A 17,742-nucleotide genomic window follows, 5' to 3' on the forward strand; every position below is an offset into this window, starting at 1 on the left:
AAAAAATCATTTATATATCAACTTTTTATCAAAATAAAAGCATGCGTACATGCAACACCTCTTATTTTGAATGGCTGGTGCCGGATGTGTGTTGGGCGTGTTCCGGTTGATAAACGGGTGTATGTGAGTGTGTGGTTCAGTCTCTCCGTTGTTACCGGACAGCCACTATGTCGGACCCGTGCTCCTTCTCCTCCGTCTCCCGCAGCGTCACCAAGCACCTGAACCTGACGCTGCACGTGGACTTCGTCCGGCACGTGATCAAAGGCAAAGTGGCGCTCACCGTGGAGGTTCTCCAGGACCGACTCAATGTTCTGGTAACGTTTCCGTTAACAGACCCGGTACTCTGCTCCGCTGCACCTCTGCGTTAGCTTCAAAGCTAACTGGCTTCATTCCGTTCTATCATTTCAAACCGTGTGGATGGTCCCTGAAGGGGTCAATACAAAACTGTGATAAGTACATGTAGTCTGGTCTGTAATCTAACTCGTATAATAATAATAATAATAATAATAATAATAATAATAATAATAATAATAATAATAATATACTGTAGATGTACGTGCTCACTGATCTCCTTCTGACGTACTTTACTGTGTAAATGATTAGTTAACATAATTTGCCCGTCAATGTTAAATTATAATTACATTTTTCAGAAATGTATAAAATATGTTTTTAAAATAATTTAGATGTCACTTTAAAACAATCAACCTCATGTGTCGGTTAATTGAATCAATCTTTAACTCTGTACATATTGTTTATGGAAGGACACTTTAAATGGAGTTGAACCTACGGATGTAATTCATTGTGTGAACTTTGACATTATAAAGTCTGAAATATTAACTGCACCTCAGTTGTTGGACATGAAACAAGTTTCACTTTGCAGTTTAATGAACAGAGTGAGCTGTAAACACTTGAATACTTATTTAAATCCTTTAGATGTGACTATACTATATTATATATAATATTAGTATTAGACATAATCAAGGAATCTTTAAGTTGCTCAGTTTGTGAATAAAGTTTGTCGTGACCTCGTGAGTTTAATGTGCTCAGGATTAATCAACATAGAAATCAGTCTGTTACACATTTATTGATTTATAAAAGTTTGATATAAAGTCTTTAAAATCCTTTATAGATGCTTTAAATCTGCATAACCAACGTGACTATTCTTTATTAATATTTCCATTTAAAAGCAAGTAATTAATAGATTAGAAGAAAATTACAATAAAATAATATACTATATGTACTTATATCTTAATTAACGTGAAAGTTACTGCGACGCGGTTTTTAGAAGTATTAGTTTTGTGCAGAAATATTTAGTTTTTATTTTCACTCTTTTACAAAAATGTATCTTGCAGGCAAAACATTTTTGATAATTAATTCCCGGCGCTTATTGAAAATGCAGATTTCTTCCACTAGCAGTTACCGATTCATAACATTTACTTTATTATGTGTTTAAGTCGTTTTGAGCAGACCACCTGTAAATTGCTGTGTTTTTAATGGAGGTTGGTGTGACGTGGATTTAGATTTTGGAACTTCTCGGGGTTGTATTATGTTGCACTTTGACAGTCCAGGTGTGTAGACGGAGTTTAGAGGGCGACAGGTGAGTTTTTATCTGCAGGTCTGTTTGCTCCTAAACGCTGACTCAGCAGCTCTGACATTACTCTCAGAACCTCATTAGTAAAAGTGGGTTTTAATCTGCCGCAGACTTTGGACACCAGAGACCTGCAGATCGTGTCAGTGAACGCTAACGGACAAGCGGCCCGCTTTACGATGGGCCCTAAACACAGCTTCAAGGGGACGCCGCTGGACATCACGCTGCCCTTTGACCTCTCCAGGTGAGCCCTGCGCCTCTTCCTCCTAAGGAGTCTTTTCAAAATAAGATGCAGTTAACATGTTTGTGTTGACCAATCAGAGGGCAGCACGTGATCGTGGAGGTGACCTATGAGACGTCTCCGTCTGCGTCGGCGCTGCAGTGGCTCTCACCGGAACAGACTGCCGGCAAGAAACAGCCGTACCTGTTCAGCCAGTGTCAGGTGAGCAGAACACTGAGCAGCTTCATATATATCTTTTAAATATAAAACTATGAGAATTATAATAAATATTATTTTAATGATAATTAAAAACCCATGAAATGTATTTTCTTTATTTGCACTATAATCTCATGAACAAGGAACAAATGAATTATTGTGTTTCTGAATAACTGATTTAGCTCTTAGTTGTTACTCTAAATAAAGTTTTATAACATTAAAGTTTATTTTTGTTTTATAATATTTAGTAGATCCTCAGAAAATATTTAGAGAAAAATGTGAATATTTGCTGGTTTGTTTGAACAAAGTGTTTATTATTATTATAATCGTCACATCATTAAAGTTTAAATGTGGTTCAGAGTTCAGTTAAAGTTGTGACATTTAGAGACGGGAGAAGTTTCTACATCAAAAACCCTCAAACCGTCTGATTTCAAATGTTTCCTTCCTCTTCTTCTTCTCCTTCTCCTCCTTCTTCTTCTTCTTCACCTTCTTCTTCACCTTCTTCTTCTTCACCTTCTTCTTCACCTTCTTCTTCTCCTTCTTCTTCTTCACCTTCTACTTCTACTTCTCCTTCTCCTTCTTCACCTCCTTCTTCTTCTTCACCTTCTCCTTCTTCTCCTTCTTCTTCTTCTTCTTCTCCTTCTTCTTCTTCACCTCCTTCTTCTTCACCTCCTTCTTCTTCTCCTTCTTCTTCTCCTTCTTCTTCTTCTTCACCTTCTTCTCCTTCTTCTTCACCTTCTTCTTCTTGTTTTGCAGGCTCATCACTGCAGGAGTATGGTTCCCTGTCAGGACAGTCCGTCTGCCAAACTCACCTACTACGCTCAGGTAACACACACACACACTTTTGTTTTGTCTCTCTTTGTGCCCTGTGTTTTGTCTCTCAGGTGTGCTGATTCTACATGTGCCCTGTGTTTTGTCTCTCAGGTGTCGGTCCCTAAAGACCTGGTGGCGGTGATGAGTGCGATGAGAGACGGACAGGAAGTGGATCCTCTGGACAGAGAGCGCATCATCTACAGGTTCAGACAGCCGGTCAGGAGCTCTTCTTCTACTCTTTATTTACCAGCACAGAACTGTAGTTGCACATGTTTACGCTTTAATTATGTTGATAATATCTACATTTATTCTTTCCAGGAATCATAATATATTTGAGCTGTAAAATAAAGTGTCCTGAACTAATACTGAGACGCATTTAAACATTTTAGACTAAAAGATAAAAAATATAAGACTTCAGATAAATGAGGATTTATCAATAAGTCCTTTTAAGGTTATATTTTAAAATGTGAATATTTATTATATTTTCTTAATTTACTGATCAGTGTAGAACTCTTTTATAATACTGATGATGAACTGATGAATAACACTGAAACATATAAAAACTGTTTTAATGTGATTTTGAGTGAAAGTTTACTTTATCAAACTGATAAGAATAATTTACATTTTGTATTTATTTATTTAATTTTATTCTGGAAATTCTGACTTATTCTGAAAATTCTGACTTGAATATTTTCTCTGAATTGAACTTTTTAATGTTTTATTTTTATGCATGTTTTTTGTCCTTCCTGTAGGCGATCCTGTGATGTGTAGAATAAATCTGAGTCAGATATTATTAACCCGTCGGAGGCTGTTAGGTTTGGTGACGACGTTTAAAGCTGATGAATGTTTGTCCTCAGGTGCCCATGCCTTCATACCTGATAGCCATCGTGGTTGGAGCTCTGGAGAGCAGGTACTCTCACCTGTACAGTTAATGTTGTTAACATCCTTAATATAATGTCACCTGCAGCAGGTAAACACTGTTCTGTCCTCTGATTGGCTGACAGGGAAATCGGGCCAAGGACGAGAGTCTGGTCTGAGAAAGAGTTTGTGGATAAAGCCGCGTTCGAGTTTTCTGAAGTGAGTCACAACAAACACTTTCCTGTTTGAATCATTCATGTGATTATTATAACGTACACATTCATATATTCATCCAATCATAGTACAGCATGTCATTAAATCATCCAATCATAGTACAGGATGTCGAAAGAAAAGTCGTAAACGATTCATCGCACACAACGGATGCTGGTAAATTAAATGTATTTATTGTAAACAAATAAAGAAATATGCACAAATATGGAATGTGTCTGTGAGTAACACGAGTAATGTGCGCGTGATGAAGCGGGATGAGTCCAGGCGAAGAGAGAGCGACTCTGTAGCGCTCGGACCAGCTGCTCTGAATCTAGTCGTCTGGGATACCTTCAAGGACCGCGGGAAAATAGTGTTCTCAGAAGTTGTGTGGGGCCGTTGCATATAGCACGTCGTCGTTTATCTTATAAAGTCGTAGATCAGCGAGTTGAAAAGATTACGTGGAGTTATATATATTATAGTTAAGTAGTAGAAATGGTATGTTGTAAAATAAATCACTAAAACGTCACAGTATAGTACATTCATGAATACTTCAACATAAATACTTCAACAGACGGAGACCATGCTGAAGACGGCCGAGGAGCTCGCTGGGCCGTATGTTTGGGGTCAGTACGACATCCTGGTTCTTCCTCCATCGTTCCCCTACGGAGGCATGGAGAACCCCTGCCTGACCTTCGCCACACCCACACTGCTGGTATACACAGACTAACACATACAGTGTGTGTGTGTGTGTGTATATATATACACATATATTCATATTTTAGTATTATCTTCAGCTGTTTACTGTCTGTCTCTCCACAGGCAGGAGACAAGTCTCTGTCTAATGTGAGTATAAAAGTCTGTTCACACCTGACCTGTGCACACCTGTTCACACCTGTTCATACCTGTTCATATATTCACATCTGTTCACACCTGACTCGTTCACACCTGTTCATGTGTTCATATCTTCCTGTCAGGTGATCGCTCATGAGATCTCCCACAGCTGGACCGGGAACCTGGTGACCAACAAGACCTGGGAACACTTCTGGTAAATGATACATATTTATATATAAATACATTTATGTACAAATATTTATTAGGGCTGTCAAGTGATTAAAAAAAATTAATCTAATTACAAGCTTTGTGATTAATTAATCTAAATGAATCTCATATATCAGAAGCATTTCAAAATATTCAAATGTATTTAGAAGATGAATCAATGAGTAGCATTATAAACTGTCAACATGTCTTTTATTTCAATACTATTAATGTGTCTCAGGTAGACCGACGTTAATGTGTCTCAGGTAGACCGACGTTAATGTGTCTCAGGTAGACCGACGTTAATGTGTCTCAGGTAGACCGATGTTAACGTGTCTCAGGTATCTATCCATCCATCCATCGTCTACCAGTTATCCTGGATCGGGTCGCGGGGGCAGCAGCTCGAGTAAGGAACCCCAATCTTCCCTTCTCCGGGCCACATCCTCCAGCTCCGACTGGGGAATCCTGAGGCGTTCCCAGGCCAGTGAGGAGATATAATCTCTCCACCGAGTCCTGGGTCTTCCCCGGGGTCTCCTCCCGGCTGGACGTGCCTGGAATACCTCCCTAGGGAGGCGCCCAGGTGGCATCCTTACTAGAACCACCTCAACTGGCTCCTTTCAACATAAAGGAGCAGCGGCTCTACTCCGAGTCTCTCACGGATGGCTGAGCTTCTCACCCTATCTCTAAGGGAGACGCCACCCGTCTGAGAAAACCCATTTCGGCCGCTTGTACCCGTGATCTCGTTCTTTCGGTCATGACCCAGCCTTCATGACCATAGGTGAGGGTAGGAACGAAAATCGACCGGTAGGTAGCTGAGGCAGAAGGCAAAGCTCTCTTTTCGTCACAACGGTGCGGTAAAGTGACTGTAGTACCGCCCCCGCTGCTCCGATTCTCCTAGACCCCGAGGTACTTGAACTCCTTCACTTGGGGTAAAGGCTCATTCCCTACCTGGAGTAGGCAATCCACCGGTTTCCTGCTGAGAACCATGACCTCAGATTTTGAGGTGCTGATCCTCATCCCAACCGCTTCACACTCGGCTGCGAACCGATCCAGTGACTGTTGAAGGTCACAGACCGATGATGCTATAAGGACCACATCATCTGCAAAGAGCAGCGATGAGATCCTCAGGTTGGATGGCCCTCAGAAGTGACCCCCTCACCCCATACTCTTGCAGCATCTCCCACAGTATCACCCAGGGGACCCAGTCATACGCCTTCTCCAGATCCACAAAACACATGTAGACCGGATGGACATACTCCCAGGCCCCCTCCAGGATCCTTGCGAGAGTGAAGAGTTGGTCCGTTGTTCCACGACCAGGACGGAATCCGCATTGTTCCTCTTCAATCAGAGGTTCGACTACCGGCCGAACCCTCCTTTCCAGTACCTTGGAGTAGACTTTACCAGGGAGGCTGAGAAGTGTGATACCCCTGTAGTTGGCACACACTCTCTGGTCCCGCTTTTTAAATAGGGGAACCACCACCCCGGTCTGCCAACCCCTAGGCACTGTCCCAGACTTCCACGCAATGTTGACGAGGCGTGTCAACCAAGACAGCCCCTCAACACCCAAAGCCTTCAGCATTTCTGGACGGATCTCATCAACCCCTGCGGCTTTGCCACTGTGGAGTTGTTTGACTACCTCAGTGACTTCCATCAGGGAAATTGACGATCATCCCCCATCAGCTTCCAGCTCTGCCTCTACCATAGAGGGCGTGTTAGTCGGATTCAGGAGTTCCTCAAAGTGCTCCTTCCACCGGCCGATAACCTTCTCAGTTGAAGTCAGCAGGGTCCCACCCTTGCTGTACACAGCTTGGATGGTTCCTCGCTTCCCCCTCCTGAGGTGCCGGATGGTTTTCCAGAAGCACTTTGGTGCCGACCGAAAGTCCTTCTCCGAACTTCTCCCACACCCGCTGCTTTTCCTCTGACACGGCAGAGGCTGCCGCCCTTCTAGTCCTTCGGTACCCTGCAACTGTTTCCTCCCGGATAACATAACCCGGAAGGACTCCTTCTTCAGTCGGACGGCTTCCCTGACCACCGGGGTCCACCACGGTGTTCGAGGGTTACCGCCCCTTGAGGCACCTAAGACCTTGAGACCACAGCTCATCACCGCAGCTTCAGCAATAGAGGTTTTGAACATCGCCCACTCAGGTTCAATGCCCCCAACCTCCAGAGGGATGTCTGAAAAGCTCCGCCGGAGGTGTGAGTTGAAGATCCTCAGGACAGGGGCTTCCTCCAGACGTTCCCAGTTCACCCGCACTACCCGTTTGGGTTTACCAGGTCTGTCCAGAGTCTTCCCCCACAGAGAGGTGACGTTCCACGTCCCCAGAGCCAGCCTCTGCTGCCCGGGTCTGGTCCGTCGAGGTCCCTGACCATCACTGCCACCCGTGTGACAGCGCACCCGACCCCAGCGGTTTTTCCCATGAGTGGTGGGCCCACAGGATGGATGGATGGGAGGCACCACGTAGCTTCTTCGGGCTGTGCCTGACCGGGCTCCGTGGCAAACCCGGCCACCAGGCGCTCGCTGTCGGGCCCTCCCTCTGGGCCTGGCTCCAGACAGGGGCCCCGGGCTTCCTCCGGGCAGGGTCTCCTCTTTCCTTTCTGTGTCTCAGGTAGACCGACGTTAACGTGTCTCAGGTAAACCGATGTTAATGTGTCTCAGGTAGACCGATGTTAATGTGTCTCAGGTAGATGATGTTAATGTGTCTCAGGTAGACCGATGTTAATGTGTCTCAGGTAGATGATGTTAATGTGTCTCAGGTAGACCGACGTTAATGTGTCTCAGGTAGACCGACGTTAATGTGTCTCAGGTAGACCGACGTTAATGTGTCTCAGGTAGACCGACGTTAATGTGTCTCAGGTAGATGATGTTAATGTGTCTCAGGTAGACCGACGTTAATGTGTCTCAGGTAGACCGACGTTAATGTGTCTCAGGTAGACCGACGTTAATGTGTCTCAGGTAGACCGACGTTAATGTGTCTCAGGTAGATGATGTTAATGTGTCTCAGGTAGATGATGTTAATGTGTCTCAGGTAGATGATGTTAATGTGTCTCAGGTAGATGATGTTAATGTGTCTCAGGTAGACGATGTTAATGTGTCTCAGGTAGACCAACGTTAATGTGTCTCAGGTAGATCGACGTTAATGTGTCTCAGGTAGACCGACGTTAATGTGTCTCAGGTAGACCGACGTTAATGTGTCTCAGGTAGACAATGTTAATGTGTCTCAGGTAGACGACGTTAATGTGTCTCAGGTAGACCGACGTTAATGTGTCTCAGGTAGACGACGTTAATGTGTCTCAGGTAGACGACGTTAATGTGTCTCAGGTAGACGGACGTTAATGTGTCTCAGGTAGACCGACGTTAATGTGTCTCAGGTAGACCGACGTTAATGTGTCTCAGGTAGACCGACGTTAATGTGTCTCAGGTAGACGACGTTAATGTGTCTCAGGTAGACGATGTTAATGTGTCTCAGGTAGACCGATGTTAATGTGTCTCAGGTAGACCGACGTTAATGTGTCTCAGGTAGACCGACGTTAATGTGTCTCAGGTAGACCGACTCATGCTGCCTCTGAACACCTGATCGAGAGACAGGTCACTCACTTTAACATCAGAGGCGGTGCTAGCTAGCTCTGAGCTAGCTGCTCAGTGCTTTGCGGTGATGGATGGATGGATCCGGGAGTTTCATTCACTGGGCCAAGTAACGTTTTCTCATCCACTTCATGGTGTTGACAAGGCTGCTGTGGCCGCGCTGCGTCGTGACGTAAAGAGTCAGATAATTAATCTAAATTAACGCACTAATTCGACAGCCCTAATAAATACATTTATTTATTTTTAATGTATTTATATATAGTTATGTATTAATGTGTTCAGGCTGAACGAGGGTCACACAGTGTACCTGGAGAGGATGATCGGCAGGTCCATGGACGGCGAGCAGTTCCGACAGTTTAAAGCCATGGGGGGATGGAAGGACCTGCAGGACTCGGTGAGGACCTGGACCTGAACCTGAACCAGAACCAGGACCTGAATGTCAGTTTCTCACCTGTCAGTCTTCTCTCAGGTGAACACGTTTGGAGCCAACAACCCTCTGACCAACCTCGTCCCCAGCCTGCAGGATGTTGACCCCGATGACGCCTTCTCCTCGGTGCCCTACGAGAAAGGGTTCGCTCTGCTGTACCACCTGGAGGAGCTGCTGGGGGGGCCAGGTATCACTGAGCACCTGAAGACACCACAGAGTACAACACATACTTTCAGACACCTGAATGCATCACACTCACCTGTCTCTTTGTTTTTCTCCAGAGGTGTTCATGGGCTTTGTGAAGTCGTACATCCAGATGTTTGCGTACGGCAGCGTCACCACAGACGAGTGGAAGAACTTCCTGTTCACCTACTTCAAGGACAAGGTGAGACTCACCTGATGCTCCGCATTCACTGTGTAGTCAGCTATTTATTTAGCCTTAGTCCTGTCTAATGTTAGAAACTTAATTCTCAAAGAACTTGTTTAGTTAAGAAGTCCTTGAGGAGGTAGCTGTGTGTTTGTCTTCCCCGCAGATTAATAAAGGTGATCTTATCTCTTCACAGGTGGACATCCTGAACAAGGTGGCCTGGGACTCCTGGATGTACACTCCTGGGATGCCTCCAGTCAAACCTCAGTGAGTGGATCCTGTCCGTCTTTCCGTCTTTCAGTCTTTAGATCTGATGGTTCTCTATTTGGTTCTCAGGTACGACACCACACTGGCCGACGCTTGCATTGCTCTGAGCCAGAGGTGGATCAAGGTGAGACGTGTTGTTATTATTTACTAACTTCAGGCCAAAGAGCAGGACCTGCGCTATTATTTTATTCATTATTATTATTATTATTATTATTATTATTATTTATTTTCAGGCCAAAGAGCAAGACCTGAGCAGCTTTAAAGCATCCGATGTGAAGACGCTGACGTCCCACCAGGTCATCGAGTTCCTGTCCCTCCTGCTGCAGGAGGAAGTAAATCTTCCATTAATCTTTAAAGTCTTTTTTCAGCTGCAAATCTGTTTTATATTGAAGTGAATATCAAGACGTCAGGACTGAGGAGCTGGGACGGACATTTCATAGACCAAAGCTTTAATCCAGTAATCTAATATCGTCTGTGTGTTCTTTACCTTCCTGTTTTTCCCTGAAGGATGCTCTTCCTCTGACTCACGTGAAGAAGATGCAGGAGGTTTACGATCTCAACGCCAGCATGAACGCAGAGATCCGCTTCAGGTAAGAGTCCCTGCCAGCCTCCTGCTTCAAATACGACGTTATTCTCAGTTACGACGTGACCCTGATGAAAGTGCTGGCTGTTCTCCGTCAGGTGGCTCAGGATGTGCGTGCGCTCTAGGTGGGAGGAGGCGGTTCCCATGGCGATGAAGATGGCGACGGATCAGGGCCGGATGAAGTTCACCAGACCGCTCTTCAAGTAATTTGAAATCACGTTTGTTACCTGTTGAAAATGATTTACGGCGGTTCTGTGTGACTCTGGGTATTTGTGCTCTTTCCACAGAGAGGTGTTCAACTTTGACAAGTTTCGTGACGAAGCAGTCCGAGTGTTTCTGGCTCAGCGAACTGCGATGCACCCGGTCACCGCCGGGCTGGTCGCCAAGGACCTGAAGGTGGACGCCGGCAACACCACCAGCCTGTGACACCAGAAACTCTTTTCATACGCATTAATCATTACAGGAATCTGTCAAGCAACATGTCTTTAAAAATATATATATATATATATATATATATATATATATATAAAAATTTGACCGAAGGGATATTACCAGATGAAACATTGATATACACATTAGATAATATCATCTGGACACCATCAATATGAAGCTTCTGCTATTCTTACGTTACGAAACCACCGTTATTGCAAAACTCAACATCTCTGCTCTTTTCTTTGTCAAGGCTGAAGAAATAAAACGTGTCTGAAGGAAACTGTTTCATTACAACATGTTTAACATCTGACTTATTAAAATTAGGTTTCTGTCTGATTACACTTCAGGATGTAAAATTAATTTAATTAATGAGTAAACTAACAGCTTCAATGTGAATGATCTATCTAAATCAAATGTATTTGTATAGCCCAATATCACAAATTATACATTTGTCTCAGTGTGCTTTACAGACTGTACAGGTTACGACACCCTCTGTCCTTAGACCCTCTGTCCTTAGACCTTCTGTCCTTAGACCTTCTGTCCTTAGACCCTTGCATCGCACAAGGAAAAACTTTCTAAAAGAAACCCCAAAATTAAAGGGGGAAAAATGGAAGAAACCTCAGGGAGAGACTGAGGGATCCCTCTCCCAGGACGGACAGACATGCAATAGATGTCGTGTGTACAGGATAAACAACATAGTACAAATACAACATTTGACAGAAATGATGTGTTGAAAAAGAGAAAGTTTGGATGAATCCAGGAAAATGTCAAATATCTATCATCTATCTATCCATTAATCTATCATCTATCTATTGATCTATATCTATCATACATCTATCTATCAATTAATCTATCTATCATCTCTATCAATCTATAATCTATCTATATAGATCTATATCTATATAATAAAAGCATTTCACTGCCAACGACCGTTAACATAAAGCAACAGGAAGCGTTACAGCACAGACCACTAAAGAGGAAGCAGGAGAGGGAGGGAGGGGGGGGAGAAGAAGAGGGAGGTGAGGGGGAGGAGGAGAAGAAGAAACAGTCGTATTCAAGACTACATTAATGTTGAGCATTTATTCAATATTAACATTTATATTATAGTACGGTTTGTCATAAAAGGTTATGTCAAAATAAAAATTGTAGAAGAAGAAACGGCTCATAAATTAGAAGTAAATTCTTTATTAAACAAGATATAAAGTCAGAATCACATTAAGATACTTACATTAAGAAAGATGATTTTATATAATGAAACGTTATAAATCAGAAGGCAGCTGATGGTTCTCAACATTAAAGTTTAATACTGAACGTTTGGAAAATAAACATCACAAGTTCATCACCTCAAAGCTTTCTGATGCTAAATCAGTAAACACAAGATTAATATGATGTAAGTTTATAGACTCTAGACGTTACTTTACTGATTAAAAACCTGGTGACGATTTTCTCTGACCAATCAGCTCTGCAGAGGCGGGACTAAAGAAGGTGTCACCGTGGAAACGCATTCAGGTATTAATGTCACACAGCGATTGTGTTTATGGATAAAACACGAGAAGGAAAGTTGTAAAAGAGGCGATGATGCTCGAGGAGTCAGGACACCGGTGTGTGTGTGTGTGTGTGTGTGTGTGTGTGTGTGTGTGTGTGTGTGTGTGTGTGTGTGTGTGTTCTGTACTGATGATCAGCTCTGCAGTTCATTACGTCTGGTTTGGGTCCATTCTCCTCGAGTCCACTTCGGATCGGGTCCAAAACTGGAGAACAGAGTTCTTCTGTTTTCATATCAACCCCAAAGTCCAGTTTCAGGTTCAGGTCCAGCTGAGTCCCAGCCCCCGGCTTACGATGACCCCCCCCAGGTCCTGGTCCTCCTGCAGCCTCTGCTCCTCCAGCAGAGCCACCAGAGAGTCTCTCTGCTGCACCACCTGCAGCATCTCCTCCAGAACCAGACGCTCCTCCAGCAGCTGCCACTCCTGCTTCAGGTGGTCTACACACACACACACACACACACACACAGAGACAGAGACGGAGACGGAGAGAGAGACAGAGACAGAGACAGAGACAGAGACAGAGAGAGAGAGAGAGAGAGAGAGAGAGAGAGAGAGAGAGAGAGAGAGAGAGAGAGAGAGAGAGAGAGACACACACACACACACACACACACACAGATAAATGAACTTTATTATTCTGCACTAGTTGTTAACAGATGTTTTGTGATTCTTGGTCTCTGTTAACGCAGAGAAACAAAGTTTTCTTCAACACTTCAGTGAAACACGTTACTGATTGTATGAAATTATATTTTTCTTCAGCGTTTAATGATTTGAATGAGAAACAGGAAGTGGTTACCGTTCACAGCCATCCGCTCTCTAAGCTCCTGTTGCAGGCGGCTCTGCCGATCCTCCAACTCCAACTCTCGAGCACTGAAACACAGAAGAAGAGCAGCGAGACTGAGACCAGAACCCCCACAGTCATGGTTCCTCCGGTGGACCAGGACCCCCACAGTCATGGTTCCTCCAGTGGACCAGGACCCCCACAGTCATGGTTCCTCCGGTGGACCAGGACCCCCACAGTCATGCTGCTGGATTTAAAGATACTCACAATATCATGAGTTCAGATTCATATCTGAGCAGAGAGTTCTTCTGCTGCACCAACTGGAACCACTGCTGCATGAGAGCCGGATGATCCAGTTTACCCAGACCTGCAGAGAGGATACTGCAGTAAACGTCAGTACATCACAGGCCTGGGGGGGAGAAGAAGAAGAAGGAGAAGGAGGAGGAGAAGAAGAACAAGGAGAATGAGAAGAAGAAGGAGAGAAGAAGAGAAGAAGAAGAGAAGAAGAAAGAGAAGAAGAAGGGAGATGAAGAAGGAGAAGAAGAAGAAGGAGATGAGAAGAAGGAGAAGAGAAGACGAAGCCTCCCCCTAAGAAGAGAAGAAGAGGAGCCCTCCCGCCCTCGCTCCCCCGCCTCCTCCCCTCTAGAAGAAGAAGAGAAGAAGGAAGAGAAGAAAGGAGAAGAAGAAGAGAAGAAGAAGGAAGGAGAAGAAGAGAAGAAGGAGAAGAAGGAGGAGGAGAAGAAAAATGAGAAGAAGATGGAGAAGAAGGAGAAGAAGGGAGAAGGTGAAGAAGGAGAGGTGAAGAAGAAGGTGAAGAAGAAGAAGGAGAAGGTGAAGAAGGATAAGGTGAAGAAGAAGGTGAAGAAGAAGAAGGAGAAGAAGGAGAAGAAGAAAGAAGAAGAAAGAGAAGAAGAAGGAGAAGAATATGGAGGAGAAGGAGGAATAAGAAGAAGGAGAAGAAGAAGAAGAAGAAGGAGGAGAAGAAGAGAAGGAGAAGAAGAAGAAGGAGAAGAAGGAGAGAAGAAGAAGGAGGAGAAGAAGGAGGAGAAGAAGGAGAAGGAGAAGAAGGAGGAGAAGAAGGAGAAGAAGAAGGAGAGGAGGAGAAGAAGGAGGAGAAGAAGGAGAAGAAGAAGGAGGAGGAGAAGAAGGAGGAGGAGAAGGAGGAGAAGGAGAAGGAGAAGAAGGAGAAGGAGAAGAAGGAGGAGAAGAAGGAGAAGAAGAAGAACTGTGCGGCTTATAGCGTTAGACAAATGTCTGCATCACCTCATTTAAATACGTGTACATCTCTCAGGAGCTTTGAGATGCTTTGAGAATTACACGTTTATTTGTGTCTGGTTTGTGCAGGTTCTCCCTGAAAGTTTAATCTGAAGTCAGGAGGTGAATCTACCTTCCAGGTGAAGCTCCACGTCCTGGCTGTCGGGGGAGTCTCCCCAATAATCTGACAGAAACACAGGTCAGTGAATAATCAACTAAAGACTTCAGATGTTTTATCTGAAGGTTCAATAAAACATACGAGTAGTTTATTTTACATTAAGATGTCGACAGGAATGACTTTCAAATACAAAACGTGTGTGTGTGTGTGTCTGTGTGTGTGTGTACCTGCTTCTCCTCTCAGAGCTTTCTCCACCATCACTCCTCTCTCCTCCAGCTGTCTCTGTTTCTCCTCCACCTGCTGCAGCTGTCTCTGGATCATCTGAAAACAAAAATATATTTACACGTTTCTTATAAAATCACTTCCGGTGCAGTTTAGCACCTTTAATCATGTTAACATGCACGATTATAAAACCTGCAGCTGGTCTGTTGTGCATCTGCACAGAGCTCTTAAAAAAAATATCACAAAATGATACAGTACACACGTGAAAAGAATCGTTAAATATTTCAAAGTTATTTGAAAAATATGTGAAAAACAATGTGAAATATGTCCAGAAAAAAAATGTCAAAATTACAAGTAACATAAGTGAAACAAATGGGAAGATATCAGAAGAGCATTAGTGAATTCTTTTAAAATACACATATGCACGATTATAAAGCCCTGCAGCTGGTCTGAGTGTCTCAGTCCATTAGATTTTATGCGTTTACACCAAGTCCCCGACACACAATCATCGTTTGTTTACTAAAACAAACCCACAGCCAACTCTACACACTCGTTATTCCAAGAGTGCAACACAAAGTGTGTCGGAAAGGGACGTCGTCTTTATGTTCGTTGTCTTTAGTCAACAAGGACACTGAGCCAGACAGACGGACTCGTAGAGACAGACGATGGACTCATCGCATTTGGTCTGAAAATATTTTGTCTAATAAGTTTCTCATAGAAGTGAAATGTGTGAATTAGATGGACCTGGTCTGTAACCCTGTGTGTCTCTGTCCTCAGGTAGACCTGGTCTGTAACCCTGTGTGTCTCTGTCCTCAGGTAGACCTGGTCTGTAACCCTGTGTGTCTCTGTCCTCAGGTAGACCTGGTCTGTAACCCTGTCTGTCTCTGTCCTCAGGTAGACCTGGTCTGTAACCCTGTCTGTCTCTGTCCTCAGGTAGACCTGGTCTGTAACCCTGTCTGTCTCTGTCCTCAGGTAGACCTGGTCTGTAACCCTGTCTGTCTCTGTCCTCAGGTATAAACTCACCTGAGCTTTGTGCAGTCTCTTCAGTTGTTCTTCTTTGGCCTTCCTTCTCGCAGCTCTCTGAACTCGGCGGGTGATTTTGGCGTCCAGGTCTTCGTCTTCATCCTCCAGTCCCCTCAGGAACATAGTCTCCTTCACGCTCAGACTCGAATCCTCCTTGGACTGGACCAGCACCCCGACCACCTCTGTGGGACAGGAGGACTGTCGGCCAGAGTCCGGCAGGCGGGCAGCGTCCTTCAGAGAGCGTCTCTGAAACCACACAAACTGCAGCGTTAGTACCTCACAGCGGAGGATTCACCATAAACCAACCTGATAAGACGCGGTGTGTACCTTGAAGGCGTACGCTCGATTAAAAGCCAGAGCGTGAGGAACGTAGGCCGGCTGAGAGACATGAAGCACAAAAACAATTTGTGATTTAAACAACAAACACTGCACTAATGCTGCGCTCCAGACAACTCCGACCTCCTACTGGAGAAACTGATTTGATCGACTCCGAGAACTAAAAGGCAACGTTAAGTATATTCGGCTGTTTTTACTTACAATAATACTTTCAGAAAGTTAAACCCGTTACTATGTTACCAAAGTTAGAAGGTATCTGGTTAAAAAGAGTTTCTTCTTGCACAAAAGTCATTTGGGAAAATATTTAAAATGCTGTTAAAGCATGGAGGCTGCAGTGCTGTAAAAACCTCAGTTTGTGACGGCCATGTTTTTGTTTACGTTTGGTGTCGTGCAGCTGGAGGTCGGAAGTTTGAAATTTCAACTGGTGAAATCTGACCTTTGACTTTGACTAGAATGCAGCATAAAATACTGTTAACATTTCTGTCTTCAAGGACACGTCCAAGTCAAGACTAGTCCAGGTGAGTACAGAGCTGCAGGAATGAGTCATCTCTGCACTTCCTGTTCCCTCGTCTGGAGGTGTTTTTGGTTCGATGTCTGAAATCAGGTCTATGGTCACCAGCTGAAAGAGATTTTCACATTTTGTTCTACGACATAAAATATGTCACTAAATACCCCACTGTTGAATGTTGGTTGCTAACAGCTGGCTAGATAAGACTTTTACATATATATTTTTTACAAGTCGAAAGTGAGTAATCAGTCTGGTGCGAGTCGAGACTCCAGTCCCTGGAGACAAGTCACTGGAGACAAGTCTCTGGAGACAAGTCACTGGAGACAAGTCTCTGGAGACAAGTCACTGGAGACAAGTCACTGGAGACAAGTCTCTGGAGATAAGTCACTGGAGACAAGTCACTGGAGACAAGTCACTGGAGACAAGTCACTGGAGACAAGTCTCTGGAGACAAGTCACTGGAGACAAGTCACTGGAGACAAGTCACTGGAGACAAGTCACTGGAGATAAGTCTCTGGAGATAAGTCCCTGGAGATAAGTCACTGGAGACAAGTCACTGGAGACAAGTCACTGGAGACAAGTCACTGGAGACAAGTCACTGGAGATAAGTCTCTGGAGATAAGTCCCTGGAGATAAGATGATTAAGAGTATTACAGTAAAACATTTTGTTTATTGAAAACATCCTTTTCTGTCACAGATATTTGTATATTACAAACGTATCAAGTCTCTCAGAAGTCAAGTCCAAGTCTCAGGTCTGGAGTTTTGGGTCAGTTGAGAAATGCAGACAGACATTAATTCAGTCTCTAATTTAAACAACAACAAGCTGAACCAGATGTCCTACAGTTTGCTGGTCTACACAGCAGGTACCTCCTGGTTCTCCTCCTCCGTTACTGAGACTCTCTGGATTTCAGTGGTCAAGTCGGAGAGATCCAGACGCAGCTAAAAACATCAGTGCAGGATAGTTAGTGAACCACAGGGCCCGGTCAGATCCAGGTATAGGTTCTGATAGGAGGACATTCCCCCCGAGACTCAAAACATCATTGTTTACTAAACACAACCAAGTCATTTAGTTTCACTTTGCAACGTTAACCACATGTTTAAAATGTGACCGTAATCCGGGAGAAAACACTTTGATACATAAACCCAGGTTTATGACCCTGGTGCATTATTGGACTTCATTAGTGCTTAAAGCCAGTTATTACCTTTTCCTTCAGTTTAATAGTCGCTGAGCAAAGATTCCTGCTCTTACAGAAATATTAAAGAGGAAATCTTTAATAACTGATTGATTTTTATTTATGGCATACAACTTCAAATGTTAATGATTTTTTAAATGAAATCTTTTGTAACATATATCGTTGTTACAT

The 17,742-nt window shown here is 43.9% G+C and overlaps 2 protein-coding genes across 2 annotated transcripts in view; one reads left to right on the forward strand and one right to left on the reverse strand.

Annotated features, from left to right (window-relative positions):
- The first annotated feature begins 167 nt into the window (after positions 1 to 167).
- Positions 168 to 10,890, forward strand: lta4h (leukotriene A4 hydrolase). Its single transcript, XM_029426432.1, has 19 exons — positions 168 to 314; positions 1,702 to 1,832; positions 1,910 to 2,030; positions 2,781 to 2,849; positions 2,949 to 3,053; positions 3,695 to 3,747; positions 3,842 to 3,914; positions 4,477 to 4,617; positions 4,725 to 4,748; positions 4,880 to 4,950; positions 8,806 to 8,917; positions 8,993 to 9,137; positions 9,232 to 9,335; positions 9,514 to 9,584; positions 9,654 to 9,708; positions 9,818 to 9,916; positions 10,092 to 10,174; positions 10,266 to 10,370; positions 10,455 to 10,890. The coding sequence occupies exons 1-19, from the start codon at positions 168 to 170 to the stop codon at positions 10,591 to 10,593; spliced, it is 1,848 nt and encodes a 615-aa protein (XP_029282292.1). The 3' UTR covers positions 10,594 to 10,890.
- Positions 10,891 to 11,768: 878 nt separating this feature from the next.
- The window catches only part of LOC115004765 (protein-methionine sulfoxide oxidase mical3a), a 30,710-nt gene continuing 24,736 nt past the window's right edge, over positions 11,769 to 17,742 (reverse strand). The window contains 8 exon segments of the mRNA XM_075074113.1: positions 11,769 to 12,577; positions 12,934 to 13,007; positions 13,186 to 13,285; positions 14,306 to 14,356; positions 14,518 to 14,611; positions 15,536 to 15,781; positions 15,863 to 15,913; positions 17,246 to 17,317. Of these exon segments, the coding sequence (XP_074930214.1) occupies positions 12,402 to 12,577; positions 12,934 to 13,007; positions 13,186 to 13,285; positions 14,306 to 14,356; positions 14,518 to 14,611; positions 15,536 to 15,781; positions 15,863 to 15,913; positions 17,246 to 17,317 (864 nt within the window). The 3' untranslated portion in view covers positions 11,769 to 12,401.

This window comes from Cottoperca gobio, unplaced genomic scaffold, assembly GCF_900634415.1.
Source record: "Cottoperca gobio unplaced genomic scaffold, fCotGob3.1 fCotGob3_184arrow_ctg1, whole genome shotgun sequence".
Taxonomy (NCBI): Eukaryota; Metazoa; Chordata; class Actinopteri; order Perciformes; family Bovichtidae; genus Cottoperca; species Cottoperca gobio.

Bases quoted from the DNA above. Each gene is read 5' to 3' on its own strand.
- lta4h (XM_029426432.1), top strand. From the start codon at position 168: ATGTCGGACCCGTGCTCCTTCTCCTCCGTCTCCCGCAGCGTCACCAAG. The intron at 3,054-3,694 runs GTCAGGAGCTCT...GTTTGTCCTCAG, and splicing joins TCTACAGGTTCAGACAGCCG to GTGCCCATGCCTTCATACCT. The intron at 9,917-10,091 runs GTAAATCTTCCA...TTTTCCCTGAAG, and splicing joins CCCTCCTGCTGCAGGAGGAA to GATGCTCTTCCTCTGACTCA.